This window comes from Anomalospiza imberbis, chromosome 7 (genome assembly GCF_031753505.1).
Source record: "Anomalospiza imberbis isolate Cuckoo-Finch-1a 21T00152 chromosome 7, ASM3175350v1, whole genome shotgun sequence".
NCBI lineage: Eukaryota > Metazoa > Chordata > Aves > Passeriformes > Viduidae > Anomalospiza > Anomalospiza imberbis.
The window spans coordinates 5,452,497-5,479,954 of record NC_089687.1 but is presented as its reverse complement, the minus strand read 5'-3'; the positions used below and the strand labels follow the sequence as shown (position 1 = coordinate 5,479,954).

General features: G+C 40.9%; 1 protein-coding gene across 1 annotated transcript in view; it reads right to left on the bottom strand.

Moving 5' to 3' along the window:
* Window positions 1–27,458, bottom strand: part of LOC137476814 (von Willebrand factor D and EGF domain-containing protein-like) — a 173,023-nt gene that overhangs the window by 109,728 nt on the left and 35,837 nt on the right. Inside the window, exons 2-6 of the mRNA XM_068195162.1 lie at window positions 26,029–26,213; window positions 15,718–15,943; window positions 12,992–13,224; window positions 4,763–4,852; window positions 3,401–3,536 (exon numbers count right to left, since the gene is read on the bottom strand). Of these exons, the coding sequence (XP_068051263.1) occupies window positions 3,401–3,536; window positions 4,763–4,852; window positions 12,992–13,224; window positions 15,718–15,943; window positions 26,029–26,213 (870 nt within the window). The remainder of the gene's footprint in view (window positions 1–3,400; window positions 3,537–4,762; window positions 4,853–12,991; window positions 13,225–15,717; window positions 15,944–26,028; window positions 26,214–27,458) is intronic.

The window sequence follows — 27,458 nt, the reverse complement described above, 5'->3', positions numbered from 1 at the left end:
GGTGTCTATTTTTCCACAGGTGTTAATATTTCTGGGACGATGGCGTTATCTTTATGGGTCCATGCCCAGTGAATGAAGACAAGTCGTTCTCATGACAAAGAAAGAGATGAATCTGTGTTTCTGGAAAACAATTCTCTTTCACTGTCTGGAGTATAAGGAGGTATCTGCTGGGAGTTATTTAATTTAAAATAAACAGGTGTTTTGATGTGAAAAGGGAGGGTTCTTGAGTAAGTTTTTGGTGAACTATGGATCCACAACAGCAAGGCAAATGCAGCAAGTCTGTATTTGTATTTTTTGGCTTAGTTATGTATGGTGTTTTGCTTCCCAGTCTGTAAAATTATGATAGTTCTATTTGTATCCTTCACAGAAGTATTGTGCTGATAAATTCACTAAAAATGAGGAAAAATAATAAGCTATGGAGATACTGTCTATGTCAGCATCTGCAGTGGGTAGAGAAATCATGTGTGGTGACAAAATCAGTGTGACAATGGCACTGCACATCATATCTTTCCTAAAGAGCCCTCTACAGACAGTCAGAATGGCAGCGTCCACTTCTCTCAGATCCTGACCCTTTCTGCTGAGGTCTCAGGTAAAGGGCAAACCTGGATTTTTATTTCCATAGGTGTGTTTTCCCTTACACACACCAAATTATGATAGCATTTAGTTCTGAGCCATCTGGTCTGCACTATATTCAGAGTGCATTTTCTTCTCAAGAAGCCACTCAAGCTTTCATGAATTCTCTGGTTGATAGGAAATGAAACTGTGGTCCCACTGAAGCCAGTCAGAATCTAAATGCTGCTTTCATGACTTACAGTGTTTCTTAAGGAATACTTAGTTTTCTGTCCCAGACTGCTAATTATCACCAGATAAGAATAAAGTTCTAGAAATGGTGGCCATAAATTTAATCTGAGATGAAAATAAGTGATTTTCAGATATGAAAATAAGTGATTTTTTATACCATTCTTCCTATTTGTAGAATTGCTTAATAATTTCTGGAGATGGCATAAAATAATTTTAAGATGGCATTTCTAACACAATCAAATAATCACTGTCTTATTCCTTATGGAAAAATCTCATGAAATATAATTTAAATTAACCCTGTGCAGTACTATGGGAACTGAAATAAAATCTACAGATATTAATGACATATTATCTCTCATATCAAATCCTTAAAGGCTGCCTCACCTCACATCTTATAGAAAAGTCCTGGCTCATTTTCAAGGTTCTTGATTCAATTAAATTGGAGGTCTCCATGAGGAATAGTTATTGCCATTACAGCCCCATGAGCTGTGCTCAAAACCCAGAACAAAAGTTTAAAATCAAAGAAAATCATCTTGTCAAAATAGTAGCGATAAACTTAACAGAAGCCGAACTCCAGTGGCTCTGCTGTGCCTTGGCATTCATTATGATATTGTCTGAACTTGGAGAGATATTTCTGTGCTTGTAATTAGCTTTCTTATCACTTATTCCCTACATAATTAGCACAACAGTGTAGTTATATGGATTCAGTCAGACAAGGAGCTTGTCAGTTAATTTATTCACTATAAACGAATCTCAGCTAAAATGGTTTTTACTTTTAATTTCCAGCACTGTGGCCAGCACACATCTTTCAGAAGCCCGCAGTGTTCCTTCAGATAAACTAATGGACCCTAAAGACAATAAAGGCTCAGAGCAAACGTGGTTGTGCAGACACCCAGCAGCAGATCCTCAGCCTTAAGTATATATAGATAGCTCAATAGATAACAGCCCGAGTGTCATCCCAGGAAATAGCCTCAGGATGGAGCAACCAAGGGCTAGAGCTGGCTTTAGTTTAAGCTGCAGAAATGAGTTGATCGAAACTAACAGAAATTTTCCACTTCAGTGACAACTTCCTTCAAACATGAGTTAATTGGATGAGCTGTGCCTTCCTCCTGGCACCTCTTGGCACCAACACATCAAGCCCATTGACAGCTTAAAAATAGAACTGCTTCTGCAAGTCCTGTATCCTCTCTTTCTTCCAGTCAAGTGCATGCTGTGGGACTGGAGGAGACCTTGGTGAGGGGTCAGTCTCAGTCCAATGTGCTGAGCTCAGCCTCCCCCACCTGAGAGCTCCTGGCCAATGCTCTCAGTGTCAGACTCTGAAAGCCTTGATGGATGCCTAAGAAAACGTGAATTAAACAAATGGCCTTGATTGGGACTAATTCCTATCTGATTCTCAGTGTCTGAGTTGCTAGGGGTCTGTGGGGACGTCCCAGCACACACCAGCCCCGACATCCCAGTCCCTCAGTGTGAGGCAGCATTTCCTCCAGCTGGCTATCCAAGGAAATCCGTTCCCATGAGCTCAGAGGATGTTTTCCTGATGGAGCAGCCCAGACTCCAAGCCAAGAGCAGTGTGTAGAACAGAGCAGCACTGAGCCATGGAGAAATGCAAAGTACTTCATGTACAAGAGCCAACACAGCTGCTGGAACCATAAGGTGCTGCTCAGTTTAAGTTCATTGTGTTATGATACCATTTAAATTATTTTTCTTTCTTCTGTCTAAGCACTTGGCTGATGGTGAGGAGAGCTAGGAAAGGGAATTAAAAAGAGAAAAATATCAGGACCTATCTGGGTTTTGCCAACATTTTTTAGAGCTGGCTTTCTGTGGGTAGAGAAACTGCAGCTGTAATCCTATCTCTAAACATTTCTCTCGTCGATTCACTTAAGGAAGAGAAAGAAGTGACTTGTTAGAAAAAAGCTTGGGTGTTTTATTTAATGCAAATGGAAAATAAATACCTACGTGCCACCCTTGGGCAGGAAGGGTATTCCACCTGATTGACCTGAAGACAGCATTTACTGAATAAAAGGGCAAGGGTTTTCTCAGTGACATTGTCAAGGTTTTAAAGTTAATAAAATAAAAAAAACCCTAACTGTTTAGAAAGAGAATAATACATAAGCATAAGAATGATTTTTTTCCTTCTGTATTAAAACAAAAACTATAAGCTGGCAAAAGAAAGAAAAAAGGCTTCACTATGCATTTACTGAATAATAAATCTGTAGGGGAGCTTTTTATTGATAATTAATGAAATTATTCTACCTAAGAGCATTTCTGCTACAAAAAAACCTTAAAAATGGAATTTTACACTCCTGGAATTTAAAATAAGTTCTTCTACTCTCAGTTATTTCATCCATAAATCTCAACAGACTACTGTTCAGGTTATTGCTAGTTAGATTTATGACTTTAGGGTTTTTTTCTCTCAAAAATCTGTCAGATATAATCAGCTGTTTTATTTTGCAGATAAAAATATGGCCTAGTTTGCTGATTTTATGGCTTCTGCCCCTTGGTATTATTTATATATTATATTTTCTATTAGAATTCATTGTAACTTAAATACTGGAAAAAGTGATCACATTGATTTGATGTCAATATGTAAAACTCTTACCCAAGTCCTCAGTACTTAGTTGCAAAGTCATTTTACAGGAATCATCCTGCCCAGGACAGGCAATTGGTACTGTGCTCAGGACAGTCAAAACATGTTCCTTGCCATCCTCTGCAATTTCTAGTGATTCTGGCAAAAACTGGAAATAAGAAAATAACTTTTTAAGATAATTTTGACAAGCAAGAGTGATGACAGATTAATCAGGCAATGCGGACATCTATGAAGTCTGAAGTGGTTTTCACCAATTATTAAGATATATTTTTACTTGCAAAATAATAATAATAACCTTTATCATAATCTCCTTAATAATAATAAATTTTGCAATAGTGATCTTCAACTTTGTAAGGTAAAATTGCTGTTAACATACTTTACCATACATTTTTGGCAATTAAGAAAATAATGTTTGCAGTTCCCATATATAATGTGTAATTGCTTCTTATCTCCAAATCAGAAAGCTAGCTTTTATTAAGCCTGAGAATAATGCAGTGGAATTTAATTTTTAATATCCCTGGTTTAAAGGAGCTCCTACCCCAGTGCAGTAGGAGAAATACCATGGCATAAAGTCTGGCATAACCTCATGGTCATGGACTCCATGTTTGTAGTCTGCACCAGGTGCAAAACAACTGCACTTTTTCACCAATTCCCCCTCCCTGATATGGGGAAGAAGAATTGCTCTGCACATAAAATATTACAGGTTTGGAGACCCCTGTCCCCAGGGGCAGAGCTTTTCTGTCTGCCCATTGTCCTGGGAAAAGAGCAGAGACAGCATACAGGGCTAGTTAGAAATGGGAATTTCCAGTCCCTGGAAAATTCTGACATTTAAAAAAATTCCTCAGAAACTGCTCTTCAGATACCACACAGAATGGGCTGCCAGATGTTTGAAACCCCTTTCATGGAGGCATGAACACTCAGAAGATCCCAAAATCTCCTGGGCTACCAAGGACAGCCTAATCTTTGAGTGGGATTAGACCTGGTCCTTGCACTCAGTGTGAATTTATCTTCCGCAGCTTCTGTTTTGTAATGCCTGACTGTAACAAGATGATGGAGAAAAAATCATATTTGGTCTTCACTTTGCTCTGGTTTAGTTACAACAGAATTGTGCATTTTTGCAGGTTTGTAGGTGTGTCTTCCCATCACACAAACCCCCCCAGAGCTGTTCAGGGCACATTTACTAGCAATTTGCTCATACTTTGTGGCACATCAGTGTCCACACACCGTGCCAGTGGTGCTTCAGGGTGTTCTTCAGACAAACTGAAAGCCATTTTCTCAAAGTGAACAGCACTGCTTGTGATGAGCAGGACTCATGTTTCCTTATCATGGTTTTCAAATATTCCCTGGCCAGTGACTCAGGGCCGTGGGCGTTACCTTAATCCCAGCATAGAAACCTTTGCTGTCCTCAGGCAGTGACTGCTGCTCAGGAGTGCCCCTCCTAAAAGCTGTGACAGTGCAAAAGACCTGTAATAAATAAATAAACAGCACGCGCTATAGCATTTCTTGAATAACATTTGTATAATTATGCATCTTCCTGTTGCTCAGAGTTTTTAAGCTTTCATTCTACAGCTGAGATATAATTTGGGGATTTAGGCTTTGAGAATATTTATGTGTAAATTTTGAGATTTGGAAGATTTTTTGATGCATTTAATAAGCAAAGTATGGCTTTTGTCTCAACAATTAATTACACTTTATGCTTACAATGTGTTTTCTTCTGCAGTTTTTAAACACCTTGGTTTGTGATTGTGACTCCTTTTACTAAGGAAGAATTATATTGTTCATAGATGTCACTGTCAGAATTCAGACATTTGCTCTTGGGATCCCATACTCCAGACTGTCCAGTGGATCAAGTATCTTCTCTCTGTACCGCATTTGTAAACATTTTGTTTTAAAATTTAAATTTGTTTGACAGTCATCCAGTCTCAGAAACTTTGTCAGCAATAAGAGAGACTTCTTTTTTTCCCCTCATTGTTTTATAAAAGATGATGCAGATGTGCCTACAGGGTTTATATTGTATTAAGAAAAATAAGAAAATTCACCCAAATAAAAACCCCTCCAAACACATTGTACCAGGACACTTATGTTGTATTCCTAGCACAGCCACACAACTTTTATCTCTGCTGAGCCCGCACACCATCTGCCAACTTAATGTTTCATTGGTTTCAGAAAAACCAAATTGCAAAAATCATTTCTAGGATCATAAGATTAAAATATAGGAATTTTCCTTAAAGCAAATGACAATAGACTCTGAAAATGTAGTTCTGAATATTTTTTTTTCATCTTCTTGGAAATGGAATAACAGATTGTGACATATTAAATCAAATTCCAGATACTCAGATGACATATTTATAGCTGCTGCCTTTTTTAAGCCTCAAGTAACCCACAAGGAAGAACTGGACCAATCCAATTTATTTTCCATTATAACAAATGCTTTTGGATAGATTTTCCAGCATCACTCACTGGCCATGCTGATGCTTGTAGCTCTCACCTGCTGGCTCAGGCAACGACCCTCATGACCACTACCTGAAAAGCAGGTTCTACACCAGATATTCCCAGATTCATGGGGTCATAACAGCCTGCAATATATCTTTTAGCACCCTAAAAACCCCTCCTCATTACCATCAAGTCACGAGTGTCCTCCAAACTGAAGAATCCTCTTCCCTACCTCATTTGCGCACAGCAGAAATTCCCCACCAGCAATACAGGGTCGTTTGTAGGGCTGTGGGGAAAAACAAGTGTTTTCTGTGCTCTTCAAGTGGATTATTTCCAGTTCAGCTTAGTCCCAGTCTTATGTGCCTTTTGGGATGTTTTTACCTTTACAATTTTTCTCACTCTCTTGCAGACAGCTGCAGACAGTTTGGCCCAGTGAAAATGGTGTCATTTGTTACATTAACAAGATGGAAGCCTTGAGGTCATACTGGGTGTACTGGGGGGAAAACAGACACACATCTCACCTCACAGAGACACTTTACAGTTAAAATTCCTCAGATATTTCATAGTTATCCAGCTTGCCTCTGAAGGAGAGCAAGTTGTTGTCTCCTCAAGGTAATAAGCCCCTGTTATCATTAGATATTTATTATCTCCAATCCTTCCCTACAGGCTCGTGTTCAGCTCACAGACTTTTCAAAACAGTTCTTCAGCTGGGAAGGCAGAAAGTGAGTGTTGATCATGCTCCTGTAGCTTCTCCTGCTGCTGCCACAGGGAGAGTCTGCAAAATCAGGATATGGCAAGGCGGTGACAACAGAGGAAGGGTTCAGATAATGCATATTCCCCCTACCAAAACCAAGCAGCACTGACCCCCTTGCAGAGCTCATTGAGCAGATCACATGCACCTGCATTGTAGGTGAGGGATTTGCACTCACTGGGCTGTTTGCACATTCGGCTTCAGTGCTTTTAACCAAAAAATATTCACACTGAGATTCCCTCTGATCCCAGCACAAGGAATATTTGTGCCAGGGAGGGAGCTGCAGCTGCCAGGGACAGGCACAGGGATGCCCAGCACTGACAGAGGTATGGCCTGGGGATCTTCCCCAACATGAGATTCGGGCAAATACCAGAACCCAGCCTCGTTGTATTTCCTCTCGTATGTATTTTAGAGGTATATCTTATATATATAGAGCACCAAACACTCAAATAAAAATTTACTCCCTAATAATACACAGAGATATCTGTAGACTATCAGTCCATCCCAGCTCAATCTTCAGTGCTTTTGGAGGTCAGCACAAACTTTAAAAATTCTAAATGTATGGGCAGCCATCACAATTTACATTTTATTTCTGTCTTTTATATAATTCCCACCCTTGTTGGGTGCACACCTCACAATCAACAGATATGTTCATCAGATACTGAGCTACAGGTTGACAGTTTGTCACATAATTATGATAGTCATCCCAAGGAGGAGGTTTTTTTCTTGCCTTCAGCTAAATACTAACTCTTTTTTCTGCACTTCAGTAATCAATTTTTTCTTTCTCTTTTTCTCTTCCCCCCCTACAACCATCTCAGGATGCAGCCTTTTTAAAGCAAAGAGATAAAAGCACCACTGACAGCAGTATGCTGATGGCCGTGACAAGTTAGGAAGTATTTTTCCACAAACTCATTGGATCTGTTAAAAAAAAAAAAAGTCAGATTCTAGTTTTTCATCATCTCTTTTAAAGGGTGCCCTTGGACAGGATGACTGCATTGCTTCTTAACATGGGATGCTTTGTTTTCCCTGTGTGCTGGCAAAACTTCCCACAGTGCAGAAAACTTCTTCTAGGCACAAAACTATTGCCAAAAAAGGCTCTTTTAGGTAAGAAGTGTCTCCCTTCATGTATGTTGGAGCAGATTCCCCCACTTCCATGGGCTCCAACAGAGTTGTGAACATTTTGACATGAACCCCATGAGCGACTTCTTTAGCTAAAAGCAGAAGTCAGTCATTAATTTGGTGAGGGTCAGTTAGTTCTGTGAAACAATTTAGGAGAATATTTTAATCTTAGGACCTTTCACCATCCCCAGAAAATTTCTCCTTAATAACTTGCACATTAAAATGTGGGGATTTTCCCCTATAGCTTTCAGAATTCAAGTTTCCTCCAAATCAGTTGTTTCTACTTATTTTGATGATAATGTCTTCAATTCCACCTTTTCCCCTAACTAATTCTGAATGCAGTGTGAGGAGTCCAGGCTGGGGCATGGATGGGGAAGTTTGCCAGCAGATCCAGCTTTGCCCTGTGTACTCTCCATCAGCATCTCCCCCTGTGCCCATACAGGGGGTTCAGTTAACAAAAGCAGCTGTGGGGACCTCCCTTCTCCCCATAAGGAACCCTTTAGGGTCACCTCCTGCTGGCCATTCCCTCAGCAGGGCAATCTGGGTGCTGCTGGAGGGTGCAGGTGCCAGTCTGAGGGGGATTATCAACCCTGGGCTTGGGTCACCCCCCTGTAGGTGTATCACCCATGTCACCCTGCTGTCAGGTGTACCACCCATGTCAGAGCAGGCTGGGGCTGCAGGGCTCAGAGACACAAGTGGCACTCCTGGATTGAAGGTTGGGCTGGGCAGGGAATCACCAGGCCAGGTGAAAGGTGTTTCCTGATGGCTGCGGGGCACTGCAGCTGCCATTGCCTTCTCCATTAAACACTAATGGGCTGGGGTTAGAAAAACCTGGAGTCACCGCTCTGCTGGGAGGGAGCTGTGGTTTACAGCCTTGATGAAAAGAGCAAAGGATGAGCAGAACTGAGGGATGACATTTCTAGGGAAGCTGGAAGAAAAGAAAAACAGTTCTCATTAGCTTGAGAAAATGATCTGGCTGTAGGTATTTGCAGAAAGGGGTAGGAACAAAGTCTCTGGGAAGGCTTTCCAGAAGGGTTAGCAGGAAGGGGAAAGTAGGGAGAATCTGTCTTTGATTTAATTAATGAACTAGACCTTGCAGCTTTAGAACACAAATCACTCACTGTGAGGGGCTGTTGGCTGTGGAAAGGAGGGAGCAGGTGCAGCTGTGTGACCTGGCACTGCGGGTAGTCCAGCTCTGCTCACTTTGCTGCTGGCTGTGCAGGAAGAAGGCAGCTCTTCCCAGTTGTCAAATGGCCAGGCAGGGTGTGGAAACTGACTCTGGGTCATTATTCTGCTAAGGAAGGAAATTTTCCCAGGGTAATAGTAAAGTGTTTTATCATCTGCAGAATTTTGCTCATCAACTCTGACCCTTTCTGCTTTAAAAATCTCTGTTCAAGTTCACCTAGAGTTCTGTTTCTGCAGGGATGCTTCGGATTTTCTACCTGAAGGTTGAGGAAGAAATTGTAAACTCAGCTGTGACCTACAAACAGGCAGGTCTTCCTATTCCTGTTGTTGATTTTGACAAATCCAGTGGCTGGGAGGGGATTAGTACTTAAGTAGGGGAAATGATCCTTTGTCACTTTGGAGTCCAGATGCTGGTGCAGACCTCTGAACTGGGCAGTGACAGAGTCTGAGTCAGTGAGAGCTGAGCCAAGGGCATGAAGTGACACCAAAGGGGAGATGCTGAGAGCCAGTGCTGACTGGGGGTCTGTAGGATAAAACCTTACTGTATCTGGGAGAGGAGAAGGGGCAAACCCTCAAGACTGCCTCCTAAGTGCTTGAGCATTTCCATAGGTACATACTTCATATGATTTAACATTTATGAGCCCATATGTCCAGGATTTTCTGTCTAAGTGCAATAAATGTAGTGAATCCATCATCTGGAATGAGCTGCTTCTCTCCCCTGGGCTGAACTGGGACATCTCTTAGAAGTGCTGGCAATAAGACAAAAATCCTATTTCCTTGAGAGATGAAGTGTAAGTGCTCTGCAAGGTCTGGCTTTCTTCAGCACCAAGAACAACAAGACTGTAAGATCTCTTGCCTCATCACTGGAGGTCTTTAAGGCCAGCTGGGATGGGCTTTGGAAAAACCTGGCCTAGCAGAAGGTGTCCCTGCTCTTGGAGGGGGGTTGGAACTGAATGATCTTTGGGCTCTCTTCCAATCCAAACCACTCTATGAAATTTCATGCTTTTTCCCTTGTGAGAGAAAAAAAAAATTATTTTATATTTTGAGGTAAAAATTTGCTATTTTTTTTGGCTTTGGCATAATCTCCTTCTGTTGCAGAGTGCCATGCAAAGCAGCCACTTCTATCACAGAGCTCTGAAAGGCTGGTTTTGCTTAAACATTCTTATTTTACAACGAGCACCATGGTTTATGTAGGGTGACAATTGCTCCTCGCCGTGTGAACTTTTGGATTGCTGTGCTGAGCAAAATCTGCACAGTTTTCTTCTAAACACCTTTCTTTCTTAGCATAACTCATTACTCACAGTGTGCTGCTATAATTTATAGATGGCTGTGCCTCGAGGAATGAAATGACCTCTGTCACTATCACATAAATAAGGCTTAGGAATGCCAGGATTTTCATATCAGATGGACTAGGCTTCTTTCAGAGCTTATGGAGAAATAGTGGCATGTTATAGATTTATTTAAGACTGCAATAGTTTCATGAACATTATGCTGCCAGCATTACTGTCTGAAATAACAAAATTGGAACCTAAAGATGGGGGAAGAAAGGACACATGATGGCTATTAAAAAATAACTGGCTGTTGAGTCAATACAAGTTCAGGAATGTTGGCTGGTAAATCTCAGCTCTTCTCTAAGGTTTGACTGTGTATTAAAATATATCAATAGTTATTCCATTGTGTGACTGACCTATTACCTGGAGCCATTTTTACAAAGAATACCATTGACATCAACCACCCAAAAAGTGATGTAAAACAAAATCATCTTGCTTGGCTGTGGTTTTTTTTTGTCAAGAAAGGAATAGAAAAGATGCTGATTTCAGGCCATGAATGTGTGGAACCAAATGCAGGTTATTGTGCAGGTAGAGATAATGAGTTTAAAAGGTTCAAAAAAGGAAAGCCGTTTTCAAAATGCTGCAAATTCTCTGACCTGGGGACAAATTCTTCCTTGAATGCCCCTAGTGCACCCTGGCAGTGCAAAGCCTTGGGGATGCTACCACAGGGCTCTTCATGGAGAAGGGGAAATGTACTGGAAAGTCCTCCTGATTTATTGTCTCCTCTCTCATACAGCTTTTATCAGTGTGAATCTGGCCTCCCTTTACTGCTGCCTGAGAGAATATTCTTCCATCTGCATCTTTCTTGGGCAGGTGAGAGTTACCCATTGCCTCTGTGTGGTGGAGTTTGGTGCCAGGGTTTGATTCCCCTTTTAGTGGCATCAACTTTCCTCTAGGGTAACCCTACAAATGCTAAATTTCTTCAGATTTACACCACGGGACGTGAGAGTCTTCTCCCTTTTGACTCCTGTTAGGCACCCAGACTGGGATGGCAAACAGTGAAATGGTTTTTTAAAATTTTTATTTTGTAAAACTGAACTCTCAGCTGCAGCTTCATCACTTGGTATTCACCCATGATGATTTATGGATAATTGTAATTAGTCTAATAGGCCATGAAGACCTTTAAAGAAGCCTAACAAGGAAGAGAATACTTTAGTCTCACTAAACCCACTAAATTAAACACGTAGTTTCAGCAGAGGACAAAGAAGGGCTTACTGGAAACTTAATAAAAATAGTCTTATAAAGATTTGGCAATGCTACTTGTTAACAGAACCATATTTTCTCTGAATCCCTCAGGATTGTTAAAACAAGATTTGAAGTGATTGCAAATTAAATCATTTGGATGAGAATATCTCTTCATAGCACAAACTTGTCTTAAACTGGCAGAATTATCTGCCTCATAACATGTGAGGGCAATATCAGTCAGATTCTGAACAGGGCTAAAGAAATTGTTATCTCAGTCAGCATTTCTCAGGCCACATCTGGAAAACTGTGGGCAGGCTGGAAAGGGTGCAGAGAAGGGCCACAAAGATGAGCCAAGTCCTGGGAAGCTGCCATGTGATGAAAGGTTGAGAGAACTGGGTTCATTCAGCCTTTATAAAAGGAGGCTTAGGGTAAACCTCATCACCATGTTCAGCTTTTAAAAAGTGGATAAAAAGAGGATGGAGGGTCCCTTTTTACAAGTAGTAACATGGAAAAGATGAGGGAAAATGCAGATTCAACACAAAAATAATTTTTATCACAATGAGAACAGTTATGCATTGGAATAATCTCAGCAGTGGTGGATCTCCCAGCATCAGACACTTCAGGTTCAGTAGGAAAGGGTAGTGGGCTGTCTAGTCTAGACTATGCTTTTGCCAAGGAAATGTAGACCAGATGAACCCTGAGCCCTGTGTTTGGGCTGGTATTCTATGATTCCATGATCTCAAAGAAGAGCTAGCTGCAAAATGTGAAGACTATTTCCAACCTACTTTTAACACCAGGACACTATCCCTATTTATTCTGTTTGCTGTAGCATCACTAATGTCCCTCTGCCCATAAAAGTTATGAACCTAATTTAAATTTAAAAGTCTTGTTTCTGTACCATAAAAGGCTATGAATTCATACATAAGTCAATTTATTCACATCTGTATTGGTTTCTGTTTTGTTGTTGAGAGCAGATCATTGTTGCTGTGTAAGCCATCAAATATACTTCTTAAAGATTGTTTTGTAATGAACTCTATCTTTCAGTATGCTATTGAACCAGGAGTTTGGAATCAGAGAGGCAGAACAACGTGAAAAAAAAAAAAACATAAAATGAATCTCCCTGTATTTTAAAATGTATAATATTTTATTTTTCCTGTGAAAACATGTTATTGTGTCTCTGGTCCATGGATATAAAAATTACTGAGTGCACGCAGCTGAGCCTGCCGCTGCTGCAAAATCTCACTGCCTCAAGATACAAAAAGTACTGAGCAAAAATTGGCTCAGGCACATGTACCCACCACTTATACAAACCTCACAGCATTCAGGGTGTAATGTAACTGCAAATATTCAATTTGCCTTTAGAATGTGGTAAAATACCTTCCAAGAACTCACTGCAATTCAGAGGAGTGTTACAGGTCCTGAACCTGGTTAATGTTATTACATAATCTTGCCGTGAAACAGTTTCAGATCTCTTTTGGGCAGTAGCTCTAAGCATGAGGAGTGAGGAGCAGCACTAATAAGAGCACAACAAAGGATCAGGAAGAAGGCTGGGAGCCCTGTGGGTGTGTGACCTGTGCTGCTGAAGGCGGGTGGCGTTACCGTGTCTCCCAGGCGGAGAATGGCGCCGTCCATCTCCACGTAGGAAAACGGCTGCGGGGTTGTCTCCTGGTGGATCTGCTCCCTCTTCCCAGGGCTGGAGAGGCGAGACCAGAGCACCCTGAACTGCACTGGGGGCTCAGGGGAAGGGGGGCTGTAGCTGCACTTCAGGTGGACTCGGCCTTGCACGAGCTCGGGAGTGATGGCCGGTTGCAAAGCCAGGCTTGTGAGCTTGTCTGGAAAGGGAAAACAAAAGAGGGACGTAGCATAAAATGTTACTTGATGTTATGGTTGTTCACCTAACAAGATGTCAATGTAATTAAACATGGGAGAAGCACTACATTTTATCTTCCTGTGACTTAATTAGTAACCATGCAAGCAAGAAGGTGTGTTTCATACGAAATGCAAAAATTGCTAATTGTTTCCTACCTATTGCTGTTACACCATCTGACCTGCTGGTTATGGTTTTGAATGTGGATTTTTTTTTTTAACTTTGCAGTGAGAGAAACATTATTGAAATGAAGCACTTGGATTAATATAAATTAATTACCCTGGCAAAGGTCCTCAGCTTTGCATTTCCTTGGAGCACAGCCTTTTGATCCAAGTTTCGCAAAAAGCACAGGAGAGATATGAGAAGTCACTATGTTGGAGAGGTAAACTGATTCCCAGAAAGCAGCCAGCCTCTCTTGCCTCACTGTGAGCATCCTTTCCAGGCTGTTTTAGGATGTATCTAGGCTAGGTCTGCTCAATATAGTCTCCCTCTGCCCAGAATAATGCCATTGCTCTAAAAATACAGCTTGCTTTCTGCAGGTTTCAAGTAATGAAGTCTGAAACCTTTCTTCCTGTTAAACTCCCCTAGAAAGTAGAAACAAAGAGAGGTATAATAGTGTAAAGGGATGTTTTTCATCTCTAGAGATGCAGACTCAAACAAAACATCATGAAGCTGATTCGGATGCCTTGAAAGGATAAATTAAGTAACTTTTTTTGGACAAGTGTAGAAAATATAATATGTGGGAACCCAAGAGAATAAAATATGAAGCTGTTCCAGCAGAACAGAGAACCAATGTGTTAACATCTGTCCAGGGCAAACAGCAAAAGGTAAGAAACAAGTTACTTAAAAGATGAATATAAACCTGTTATTTATACCCTTTTGTATTTCATTTCTTAGAGAAGCTGCCTCAAACCGTGCCTCACATCATGACTGTGTGCAGGAAATTATCCCAGAAGGGCAGAGTTAGGTGATCAGCTCAGGGGAGGATGTGAGTGGAATTGCAAGCACAAACACTGCTTTTCCCAGCTGTATCCTTTCTGCCAAGTTATGGAGTTTTAAATTCAGTTTGTTTTGCAGGTCAGAAGCGCTGATTGCTGTCCTGCTCCTGAACCTCCAGCAGAAGGGGCTGGGGAATTGACCCTGACACAAAGCCATGGCAGCTGGACCCAGCTGAGCCTCCTGTGGTGCAATATTTACAGCTGAGTTTAAGACAGTGAGGTAAAAAACCCCAGTAAAAAACATCCAGATTTGGGGTTTTTTTTCTTATCCAATGCATGAGACTGCAAAAACATCCTAAAGGCAAGAAATTAAATACTCTGAAGGACTGGACCTCACCTGAAAATGAGATTGGGAGGGGATAAGCATTCTTTTCTTAGAAATGCAGGCAGCTTTACATCACTGAACAGGTATGAATCATCAAATAGGTCAAAATTATTCACCCAAAATGTATTGGCAAAAAAAACTCTTTGAACAAGAGTAGTGGAAATCTTATCGTTTATAAAAAAGCCAAGCTTAAACTGAAAAATGACTATTCAGTTCAAAAGTAATTTCTGAGTAAGAATCAGTTTCATTTATTTTAATGGATTTTTTTTATTTCAAATAGTGAATTAATGTCATGTTCTTTGAGCCTTTCTTCCTTCCTCTTCTTCAAGTAGGAATGTTAAAATATTGATAAAGATAAGAAAATAGTTATCTTTCTCTTTTAAATTTATTTAAGCTTGGATTTTGCCCAATTGAAAAGTTGATAACCCTAGTTTCTCAGTGTCATGTTTCTGTCCAAAACCACTAAAAGGAAAGTATAAAGGCAATTTTTTCATTTTGAGAAAGAAACATGTTTTCTGATGAAATCTATATGCATCTGGCCACGCTCCAAAGTTCAGGAGGTTTAACTGAATGAGCAATTGCTTTCTGCTTTCCCTTTGTTTCCTAGCTACCGAACAGGGATTACATCTCTTGTAGTAGGCTGAAAATTATTTCTGACGAGAACAATTATATGAATGTCATGAAAAAGATGTTATCAATTTGGTTTGGTTTTTTTTTCTCCTTGCAGAGTTTCAGAATTACCTTTTTTGAGGGGGGATACTGCATTATTAAAGATAAGGAGAGGCCTTAGACACAGTCTCCTGGATACAGTGCCTGAGATGCCTCTGCTCACTCGCTCTGCAACTTCAAGCCAAAGTGGAGCCAAAGACAGTGGGAAAGGTTACACGTGAGCCGTAACCAAGCAAAGAACGCTTCAGCAATACACACCAGATTACATTTTGCACTGGTAATAGGGGCTATTCTTCAGGAACACCTTGGACTGCCACTGATTTATTTCCTACACGCTCTGTGCCTTAGCGGGAGTGACGCTTGACTCGCAAGGTCACTGAGATGTACACTGCAACACCGGGGCCTTTGAACACCCAGCCTGAGAGGCATAAGCAATCTTATTGATAAATACTTTACTGGTCCTCACCTTCTGCACAGTAGCCCATGCATCCTGGGGTGGGCTGCAGGAGATACACAAAGAAAGCGCCGCAGTTCCTGACGGCGATGGGGATCCGGAACAGGCAGCAGTCCCTGGTGCCCCCAAAAACCTGCCAGGTGGCACAGCCCGTCAGCCTCTTGCTCTCCCCAGGAGCTGGCAGGGATTCAGACTTCAGTGACAGCCACACCGGAGCTTGTGTCCCACATTTGTTCATCTGAGGGCGCACACAAAAGGAGCCATTTACAGCGAGTGTGGTAAGATTCCTTTCAGGAAAGGGAAGGGAATCTTGGAATCAGAGAACAAAGTCTAACAAAGACGCAGGGAAGAAGCATTTGATATGATCACATTGATATCATTTGATATGATCAAATAAAATGTAATTGAAAAAAGCCCAGAAAATTTGGAAATGGAGTGACTATAACCAAATGGACTGAGATTAAATGAGCGACAGTGCAAATGACCAAAACTTGCCAAAATTGCTCCAATTAAAATCCTGAAATCAAGGAAGAAAAGTAAAAAATAAAAGAGACAGGAGAAGAATTTGAAGAAATTAAACATTTAAAAAAAGAAAAAGGAAAAAATTCCGGTACCAAGTGAAAATAATAAAAGTGAATGGGATGACAGGAAGTGCAGAGAAATGGACTGAAGCTTGCCCAAATAATCCTCACTGAAATCTTGAAGTCAGAGAACAAAGTCCAACAAATGCTCTGGAGATACGATCAAAACCAGTGCAATTGAAAAAAACCAGAAAATTTGGAAATGGAGTGACTACAACCAAATGGACTGAGATTAAATGAGGGGCAGTGCAAATGACCAAAACTTGCCAAAATTACTCCAATTAAAATCCTGAAATCAGAGAAGAAAGGTAAACAAAGAGAGATGAGAAGAACCTAAAGAAATGTTAAATTAGAAAAGGAAAAATTCCTAAACCAAGTGAAAACAATAAAAGTGAATGGGATGACAAGAAATACAGGGAAATGGACTGAAGCTTACCCAAATAATCCTGATTGAAATCACAAGATTTCATTCCCTTTCCTGAAAGTGGAGATCACTAAAACCCAAGAGCCTGTGTGTGGTGAACCTGGAGGGTCAGTGAAAAAGCTATGTAGGTGGGGATAAAAATGTCTTGCTCAGTTTTGAGAGGTGGCTTTACACAGATAAAACGCTTAAGGAGCACAATAACAGGATTCCAAAGTATTTCCCTCTGGTTTTGGTTGGTTTGTATGAAGAAGATAAAAGCATGAAAGCAGGCTAGGTCACCTGTCTCCAAAACAGCTGCCCTGCTCCTGACAGCTCCTGCCCTTCCAGCACACTCTGGACATGTTCATGGGGCCTGTACCTCTCCCTCACTCTTGAGGAGAGACACATATGGAGGATGGACAACACATATCTGCAGGATATGCATGACTTAACTTTCTAATTTTTTTTTTTAATTTTATTTTTGCTTTCAGGCTTTTATCTATTAACAAATTCCCTGAATACAGAAAATCCCAAAGCAGAGGGCATTGGTCTTAAATGGTTTAAATGACAGCATGTTGAGTCATGGCCAGGAGAGACTGATTTCCATTTCCCAACTTAGGGATGTGTGTTCAGGAGTCTCAGATCTGAGCTGCCCTCTGTACCTGTCAGGTTCTCTCCCCTGACTAAAGGAACATGGTTCTCTAAAGATGTCTTTAATTTAAGCACCTCGGTGAGGAGATTAGGTGTAATCAGGGCCTTATTAAATATACAAAGCCAATTACAATGACTCATTTTTCTGCACCATTACCTGGCATTTGCCAATATGCAAAGCACAGGGATATTTGAGCTAAAGTTTGGAAATTATTACCAAATACTGACAATAATCTGCTCTCAGATATCATTCATATTCAGCAGAGCGTGACTGCTGCTGTCACTTTGCATTTCTTCAGCTAGTGACAGTGAACCATCTCTGCTAGTCCAGCTCAGGGAACATGATTCCTCCCAGCGTGAGTGTTTGGCTATAAATCACACTGGGGGAAAAAAAAACAAAAAAAAAACAACAAACAAACAAAAAAAAAAAAAAAACCAAAAAAACCAAAACCCAGCATTTTTTCCCATTGGCCCAGGTTTGCTGCTTCACTTTCAAGATCGAAAGTTATTTGTGACAGCAGGGGAAGCGGTGAAAGTCAAAGGATTAATTTATTAAGTCATTCACCAGTGCCCTCCTGCAGTTTGAGTTGTACCTGGGAGCTAGTCAAGCCAGGAAGCAGGGGCAGGGGAGAAGGGGTGCACACCCAGGAAAACAAGGGTAGTTGAAAAACAGTCAACAACGTGACATGACACAATCTGATTTCCATTTGGAGCTAGTTATTGTCAGGCTTCTGAAAACAAGGATTCCAGAGACACACCACTGAAATTGTCCAAGGTTGTTGGGGATTTTTTTCCCCTCCTGAGAAGTGGCAGCAGCTGAGCAGAGAAGCTGACCCTGCCTTCCCTGTTTGGTGTCCTGGTGGTCCTGCAAGTGGCACTGGAGCTCACACAATGCAGCAGCTCGCTGGGGAGGAGCAGCCTTCCAGCACTGTACAAGCAAAGGAGAAGAGGGGCCAACATAAACATTCTTCTAGGTGGAATTTTAGACCAATCCCTTCGTTGCTTTCTTAAAAAGCCCTGTTGGGTGTAAGTTTAGAGGTTTGTTCTGTTTGTTTATTTACAGCTTGAAGGGACATGGGTGCTTTCTGTGCTGGTAAAAATACAGATGATGGGAATTTATTGCATCCTGGTGAACTTCTGACCTAGAGTGCAAGGGGTGGTGTGAAGAAGCATGTTTCCAAAGCAGCTTATGAGCATACACTTGTAATGACCTGGAAGAGTGGAAAAAACAACATCCAGAGAAGCAGCGTGGGAGAAGAGAGGATGGAAACTGAAGCTCTGTGGTCTCTGCTTCATACTCATCTGGATGTGATACCTGCAGCCTGAATTTCCTCTTACACAAGAAAACCACAAACTTCAGTGCCTCTGCATGTGTGAGTAAAGATTGCTGGACTGGAACATTCTTTTTGAAATTGCAGTAAAATGCAGGTATTAGTGAGTTCACCTTGGAGGTGTTTGGAACCACACAAGCCAGAAGAATTAGTTATGGGGAGCAGAGCAGCAGAGATGAGTGAGTACTGGATTGCAATGGATGTCTGCAAACTCAGAGAGTCTTGTAGGAAATGGTTTGGTGAGGAGACACAGCACAACCTACCCATCCCAACTGAAAAAATACTCTTACAATTCTCTGTAAAAGAACTTTTGTTGCTTAAAATGACCTATAGCATCCATCTGCTTCTGCCTTTACCAAAGTAACTGATGCCAACATGTCAGTGCTGCTGCACTGGGAGTGCAGCTGCTGGGCTGCCTCTGGCACACACAGTGCCTCAGTTTCTCTGGCTGCTTGACCTTGGGCAAATAACAAATCACTGACTCTGTGCACCTCACTTTCTTATCTCTCAACCAGAGGTGGAGGTGGCTGAGATGGTAATAGCCTTCGGTGCCTTGCATCAGTGCTGGGAAGATAATTCATTAATGAGACACCCATCCCTCTGCTGTGCTGGGAGCCATGTAGATAAATAGATGTGAATGCATTCTGGCTGTGAAAAAAGGTAGAAAGTGATCCATGCATAAAACTGGGCCTGGATCTCTTGTTAACACACAGAGGCAAAACTGAAATGCTGGAATAAGAGGATGGTGATTCCCCCCCTCTGTTTTTATCCTCACCAGAAGTCCGTGAGCCATTCCAGTGCTGGATGAAGTGTGGACTGGCATCGCTGACGTCAGAGTGCAGCTTTCTGATAAACCCTCACAGGGACCTCCTGCATTTGCCCTGGCCAATCTTGCTCTGAAACCACTTGAGTGAGGCAGTTTGTTATGTAACATGCACAAATTGCAAACAATGACCAACCCTTTCGAGGGTAAAAAAAATCAGGTTGTGAGACAGCAAGTCATTGCAACAAACTGTAATACAGGCTGGCCAAGGAAGGATTTTAGTATAAATAAAGTATTTCTGTTTTCCTGGCAGCTCTATGACACACGTGAATTTATTTTCTGTTGTGAGCTGCATGTGGTCCTTCTGAGTCAGGCAAGTTGCCACAGACTAGCCGAGAGGATTTGCTGCATGAAGCCTCTGTGAATTAGAAGACAGACAAGGAAAATGTATATTCATGTGTTCAACCAGCAGTAGAGATAAGAACAGGAAAAAAAAAAAACAAAAACAAACAAAACAAAAAAGCAAAGAAACTTAGAAGAACAGTCTAGGGGAAGAGGCTTCAAAGAGCCAAAATTTTCAAGTCCCCACTGTGGCATGATTTGCATTGAATTTTGTAGCTGTCATTTGGGAGAGTAAGCAGAAAATTGAATTCAGAAGTAGCAAATGATTGGCATTTAAAGCAGAGCATTTACCTGCAATGCCCGCAGTCGCTGCTGCTCTAAGGATATTGGAGAGATGTGGGAGTCTCACACCCCCACCCAGCAGCATTTCCAAAAGGAAGGAGGAATTACACAGCTGCCTCTACAGGAGAACAAACTCCACAGGTTCAGGCATCCAGTGACACAGCTTGCACAAAGGAGAACTTCTCCAAAACAGGAGGCTGTTGGCAGCCTTCTTTAGTGTCTTTCCATGTTTTATGCAATCGTAATTAAGTGGTTTTTTTAATCTTCAGAGCATTTTATAAACCCTACCCAATTAATCTCTGTAACACCTCTACGTGGCAGGTAGTATTCATTAAGTATTTTTGATTCCTGATTAGGCATCAGATAATAATTTAAATAATCCAATTTAGAAAACCTAAACAATAAAAAAAAGTTTTCTCCCTTTGCCAAAACAAGAGAACAAGCCATTATTGTTTTATCCAATGATGTCTCCTTCCATTTGCTTGGGGTTTGGAGTATCAACCAGTTTGATTGATTGGACACTGTGGTTCTTCATAATTGCACAAAGAAATCAAGCTTGATTGTTCTTGTCACTTGGGTATTGCTGAAATTATGCTGTTAAAAATAAGTAGCACCATATGTGAGGAATGCATTGTTTTAGTTGGATGGAGATGGAAGGCTTTTTGGTGTGCTGCTGGTTGGCAGTTAAAGCATTATGATTTTGCATCTGTTATCCACTCAAAACTTTACTTTAGCTTTTCTTTTTTTTATTTCTTTGTAGTTAGTTAAAGTAAATAAGTTTGGGGTTTTTCTAATTTCAGTCTGGGGCCAAACTCCACAGAAATCAGTTTACGTCAGGAATATCTGTAGTAGCAATTAAACTGGTGCTTGTCTTGTTTTTCTTTTAAGCACATGCCTCTGAACAATAAAGGCTATAATTGTAATTTCTACAGAAGGGTTTTTGCATGTCTGAAAAACAAGCAAGAAAAACAAAGGCTCTTCATACCTAGCATTATGATTTAGAATATTCACGTAAGTGTTCAAGAAAGAATTACAGATTAAATAATACCTTGAAAGTATCATTTGCTTTTAAATTAATAGAACAATTGCAAATCAAAGTGGGGCTGGATTCGGAGCAAAATAATAATAGAAACAAAATAATAAATTAATGGTATGCAGCTGAGGTGCTGTGTTTTGGTTGTGAGTATAAAATGTTCTAGAAGAGGTTAAAGAGGAGGGAATGAAACTAAGTATGGAAAAACAAATCTGCTCCTCTAGGGACTGGCATATTAAGCATCATGAGCAGGTTAGATTTGACACACTTTAACATGACCTTGTTTTATACACCAAAGATTAGCATTTAAACCTGTGTTTGATCCTAGTATACATGTAAAAAAGTAAACCTACATTGCTAAAAATGAAACTATTGAGAAAATGCCAACCCTTTCTGCGTAACATGTCCTCCATTTACACAAGCATATTTACAGTTGTATGTGAATTTACAGCAAGCTCAGATTTGGAGAGGGTTTTGCTCATTTAGAGGATGAAATTTCTGAAGAAAGGTATCGGAAGTTATCTTGATACCCCATCACAGGCAGGTATTACTGGACATTTCCCAGAGTCTCATATCCATAAGTAGCCTGTAGAAAAGCTTGCTACAGAAGTTTGTGCATTGTGTGTGCCAAAAAAATTGCAGTTATGGGGCTGGCTAATGGGAGAGAAATTAATTTAAATCACAGAATCTGTGGGGCTGAAAGGGTCCCACAAGGATCATCAAGTCCAAATCTTAGCCCTGCACAGGACAACACCAAGAGTCACATCAAGTGCCTGAGAGCATTGTTCAAACACTTCTGAGCTCTGTCAAGATCTGTGGATCACTTCCTTGCAGTTTTTGGAGTTGTGACCACTTCCCTGGGGAGCCTGTTCAGTGCCCAACCACCTCTGGTGAAAGGACTTTTTCCTATTATCCAATCTAAACCTCACCTGACACAATTTCAGGCCGTTCCCTCAGGTCCTGTCACTGTCACCACAAAGAACAGATCAGTGTCTGCCCCTCCTCTTGCCCTCACAAGAAAATTGAACAACCCGTGTCTGAACCCAGAAGTCTCTGAACCAGGGGTTGCTGGAGATTGTTAATGTGCAAAAGTGAAATTATTCCCCTTTCCTGCCATTCCCTCCAGAAAAAGACATTCAGCTGCTGGTGAGGACAAGCACCTGGGGTCAGTGGAACTTCTCCACAGGAAGAAGAGAATTTTCAGCCCATTTCTGGCTTTGCTGTGAGTGTGGTGTGGCGTTTAAATTTGCATTACAGGCAGCAGCGTGCACTGCTCTGCTGTAATCCACAGATTGATCTTTTATCTGACTGTGGAGCAGATCTTCAATAACATTAGTGTGTGATGTTCCCTCACATTTGTTTTTAGTGTTTGTGCCTCCCACGGGGCTTGCCCCTATTTACATGTATCCAGGTGTATGCATATACCCTGTATTATTTTAATTCAGAAGCTGGAATTTCTGTAATTGATGTATGTTTTCCCATATTGGCTGTTGAGTACTTCTCTTTATTTTCAATAGATTTTCTGTTGACCTTTAATTTTTCCATCTTTTGTTCTTCCTCTGAAGGTCATTTTACTATGGTCTGGCATGTCTGTGCATTGTTTCTTGCTTCTTCATGTACTGCCTTAATTTTAGTAAAAGCTTCACTATACTTTTTTTCATTCAGTGTTTTTGCCTTTCACAGAAAAGCAGTTCTTGAAGAACAAACCATGATCTGTAGCAGCAGCCTCAACACCTGAGGATCCAAAATTTGCAAATTTTTATTGGGATTTCCACTACAATATATTTTTGGATAGGGAAGGGGCTGTGGCCAGGAGTGCATGTTCAGGATCTGGTAATTGCCGTGCATCCTTTGGGAGCACGGGGTGAAAGGCAAGGAAGAAATAGAGGGAGGAAGGTGAGGATCATTTGTTTCCTGCCCTGAGAAATTCAGCAGGCAAAGCCTAAATTGGAAAGCTCTTTCAATCAAAAACATTTTGCCACTGGAGGAATAAGTTTATGGACAGCAGTTGGATTCAAGGGATGGCAAGTTCAGGAATGCAATTAATATTTTCAATTTCTCTGACAGAAAAACTTTTGGGTTTTTCTTCTGTCTTTTTTTTTCCACTTTGTAGCTTGTGGGGTTTTCTTCTGTCTTTTCTCCCTTTTCCCCCCCTTTTTTATTAAATGAGTGGATGAGAAGCAGCTCCTTAAGAGCTGCTGCTCGTTTTTCATTGCAAAGTTTGCTGTGCCCCTGAGCTGTGGCACGGTTGCATTCTGGGGCTCTCACAACCCCCGTGTGTGACCTGCTTCTCCTCTCTGTTGAATCTAACCCTCCCTGTGGTTATGAAACAACATGCAGACAGGGACATATTTTTATTGTTTATTTCATGGCAAGATTCAGAACACAGGCATTGAGAGGCTGTCTGGAGGAGTCAGGCTGTGGGAGCTCCCCTCCCTCGTGTCCCCCAGCACATGTCATTTGTCCTCCCACACTTCTCCCCCACGCTCCAAATCTCCATTCTGGCTTAAATCCCTCCTGAGCTCAGTTGGGTGACAGGAATCCTTACCTACCAGCACTCTGAATTAAGAAGTTAATCTCATCCATCGATAAGCAGCTAATTGTATCTGGCCAGTATCAACACGATATCACTGGGTATATATTTTACAAGGTGCTGGAGTAATGTACTTTTTAATTCTGCAGCCGTATTGTCAGGCTTTATTTGGTCTTTTTTCTCTTCTATCTGTTCAGGGTTTTGTCTTTGACTTTTTTAATTAAAATCAGCTCGCTCCAGCCAGACTGGAGTGTCCAATAATAACTGCTTATTAAGGAGTGGAAGCTGCACAGTTATTAATTTAAATTATTTTGTTCCAGAGGTTTTGCTGAAATTAAATGGAAAACCAAATCAAACAATGATTTAATTAAGTGGAAGAGATAGAATGTAGAGGCAGATTTAGAAGGTGAAGATCTAAAAGAAGTGTATTCTTTCAGTTTTGACATCTAACAGATGTAATCCTTCATCAGCATGGCAAAGCAGAGATTTACTGTCATTCAGAGGATAATGAAGAAACCAATGGCAAGAATTATGTTACAAGATAAGAAACTAAATTAATGAATATACCTTCACAAACCTGAATAAAAAACTCCAGAGAAGAGATAAAAAGAAACAAAGCATGCATTGTTAGAAAGCAATCTCATACAGCTGAGCATTGCTACACACTTAGAATTGCTGAAATATAATGAAAAATTAAATAATATTATAGAATATGTATATACACTTATAGAGCAACCTGGAAAACTTCATAGTGCATTGGGATATTTGAGGATGCCATGAAATTAATCTTTCAATAATAATCCCTCCAACTTATTAATGTCAATAAAATTTATAGTTTATGTATGTAAAGTGTTAAAAATTCTACAGAAATAACAACTGTCTCTTAGCATTTCACTAAATGTTAAATTATTAAGATCAAATTCAGTTGTGATGGGTTCACAGGTCCAGTTTGAATGGATATAAAATGTTCTTGCTAATTTTGAGAGGGTTCTCCAGCTAGAGTAGAATCACCCCATACCAAACATCCTGGCACTCTAGGTTGAATATTTAATCTTTTAAGTATTTTATGGTAATTAGTTTATTCTTTTCTGAATAATTTTGTTTAACTTTATGTTTGAAATTATGCTAACCTCCAGCAGTTGGGATATTTGAGGTGGCAGTGACTTTAGTTAGGGGCTCAAGTTGCTCTGGCAACAATGATTGCAAGTTAAACATTATTGTCATACATATTAAACACAGATAAAACCAGATAATTATTGTTTTGTCTCTTTTATAGAGAGTGATGAAGGGTTTTTTGCTCCACAAAGCCATTAGCATACTTATGAAACTAAAGAATGCAAGAATTGATTCAATGCAGAAAGGGATTCAACTTTAGCTTTTCCTTCAGTTTCCTCAAAGACTGCTTTAAATATTAATTTTTCTGATTTCTCCCTTCTGATTTCATCAGCAGAAGAAATCCCTAACTTATAATAATTTACATGGGAGAAGAGTCAGGTTGCAGAATCCATTCTTAAAGCCACACCGTTGCTTGGAAAAAGCACAGCCTGAGGTGACATACATGGTTTACTAAAATTTTCTTTAGAGTTGGAAAACACCTGGCTTTATGTTGGAATATTTCCTAGCCTGGTTGAATATTGGCTGTTCCATAGGGATACTGGTCTCTGACTGGTGCCCTTGCATGTGACAGTGGTATTGCTGGTTTTGATGGTGGTGGTGGTTTTGTTGCTGTTGGATTTATTTTTGTTGCTGTTATTCTTGTAATTATTATTTGTTGCCCTGATCTTTAAAAGTGTTAAGTTTTCTTTGACAGTTCTTTTGAAAGTTTTAAAGTTCTCAAAAAACTTTAGCTTTCTGATAATGTTTACACATTTCTACTGGAGTTCTCACACACTGTTCATGTAAGTAATGATTGTTTTGCATTCTTCTTTGTAAGAGGAGAGAATTGATGGACTGTTGGTTTGACCAGGGTGGTTGGAGAAGTAGTAATTTCATCCTCCAATCCACTGTCACTTTTGGAATTCCATATATTGCGAGGTCAGAAATAAAATTGGGTCTTTTTCTCTCTTTAACTCACCAAGCTTCTGTGTACTCATTTTGTGTCCAATAGTGACATCTGAACTTTGAAACTTTCAAAAGAACTATAAAAGAAAAGGTAACACTTTTAAAAACCAAGACAACAATTATTATTATTATTATCATCATCATTATTCAAGTGGTTTTCCCATTACCCCCACCTAATCCCACTGGATACACAGTCTAGAACAGCACAGAGAGGGATGGGGAGGAAAACCCCCTCAGAGGGTTTATTCCAGCTCCCCAGGTGGAGTGCTCAGGTTCTGCTGACCTCGACACATCTGGTGGGCATTTCCACGGGCCGCTGGCCGAGCATGAGGCGGTACCATGCTGGTGGCAAGGAGTGGTCACACACCAGGTCCTGGCTGGCCACTCGCTGCAGCTCCAGGGAGTCGAAGCTGGTGCTCCTGCGGGGGTTGCGGAGGATGCGGTGTCCCCCCGGCCAGCACTCGGGAGCTGGGGAGGATGGAGAGGGCAATGAGGAATTAGTTCATCACTTTAATTCCACTGGATGCTGCTAATAGCTGCGTAAATCCTTGTCGTAGGTTGGAAATGGAGGTGTGTATGCTATTCCTCTCTGACAGAGGTGGGGCAGTTATCTCCTGTTCATTGGGCAGTTTTCTTTGTCTCTTCCACAAACCAACCCTCCCTCCAGGAGATCTCTTCTGTTCATGGCAAGTGAGTGTCCCTGCATGAGGTGATAAAGTTCCGTCATCCCATGGGGAGATGCTCTGCCCAGGGGGAGGAGCCAAGCATTCCTACCTGGATACAATCTGACCTTGGGAACACCACAGCAGCCTTTGCCCACTGCATTCCCAGAGGAGCAGCTTTCTTCCCCACTGCATTCCCAGAGGAAGCCCAGGCCCATCTCCAGCAGCCCTGGAGCTTCAGATGAAAATTCCACCCTTGTCCAGGATCCCTGCTCCAGCAGAAGCACAGCTGGCACTGCAGGAGGGCTGAGCCACCATGGGATGGGACTGCTGCCACCACCCTGACCCACAGGGGGTCAGGGCCTGTTCTCACTCTGCCAGGGGTTTGTTTTTTGTTTGTACTATTACATTAAAATTTTTAATTTTCCTAGTAAAGAACTGTTATTCCTATTTCCATACCTTTGCCCGAGAGCCCCCTTAATTTCAAAATTATAATAATTTGGAGGGAGGGGGTTTACATTTTCCATTTCAAGGAAGGCTCCTGCCTTCCTTAGCAGACACCTGTCTTTTCAAACCAAGACAATCCTATATCCTTTTATGTTCTGATTTGTTTTAGGATTGGGATAATATTCAAGGCAAACAGATCCAGATTTAAATATATAAAGGTGCAATATTAGTAACATAAGTATTTTAGTTGTCTAGATTTTCATCATATCTGAATCAGGACCAACCCCCTTCACCTTTTAATGTGATTTCAGCCTAATTTTAGGGATTAAAATCTGAGTGTCTCCTCCTCAGAAATCAAGTAGCGTTTTGAGGTTCCAAAGCATTACATGTACATGGAGTTTTATTTTAATTTATTACATGCATGAACGATTTAATCATGATGTAAATTGATGCTCGAGCAAAAAGTGCACTTCACATGCTTCTAAGTATGTGCTGTGAAGATTCAGAACAAGAAATTTTGAAGAGAGAAAAAAGAAATAGTATAAAAGCAACAGTAAAGAGTTTTGAGAAATCAGCTCTGGTTAGGTTTGCAAATATTGAAGTC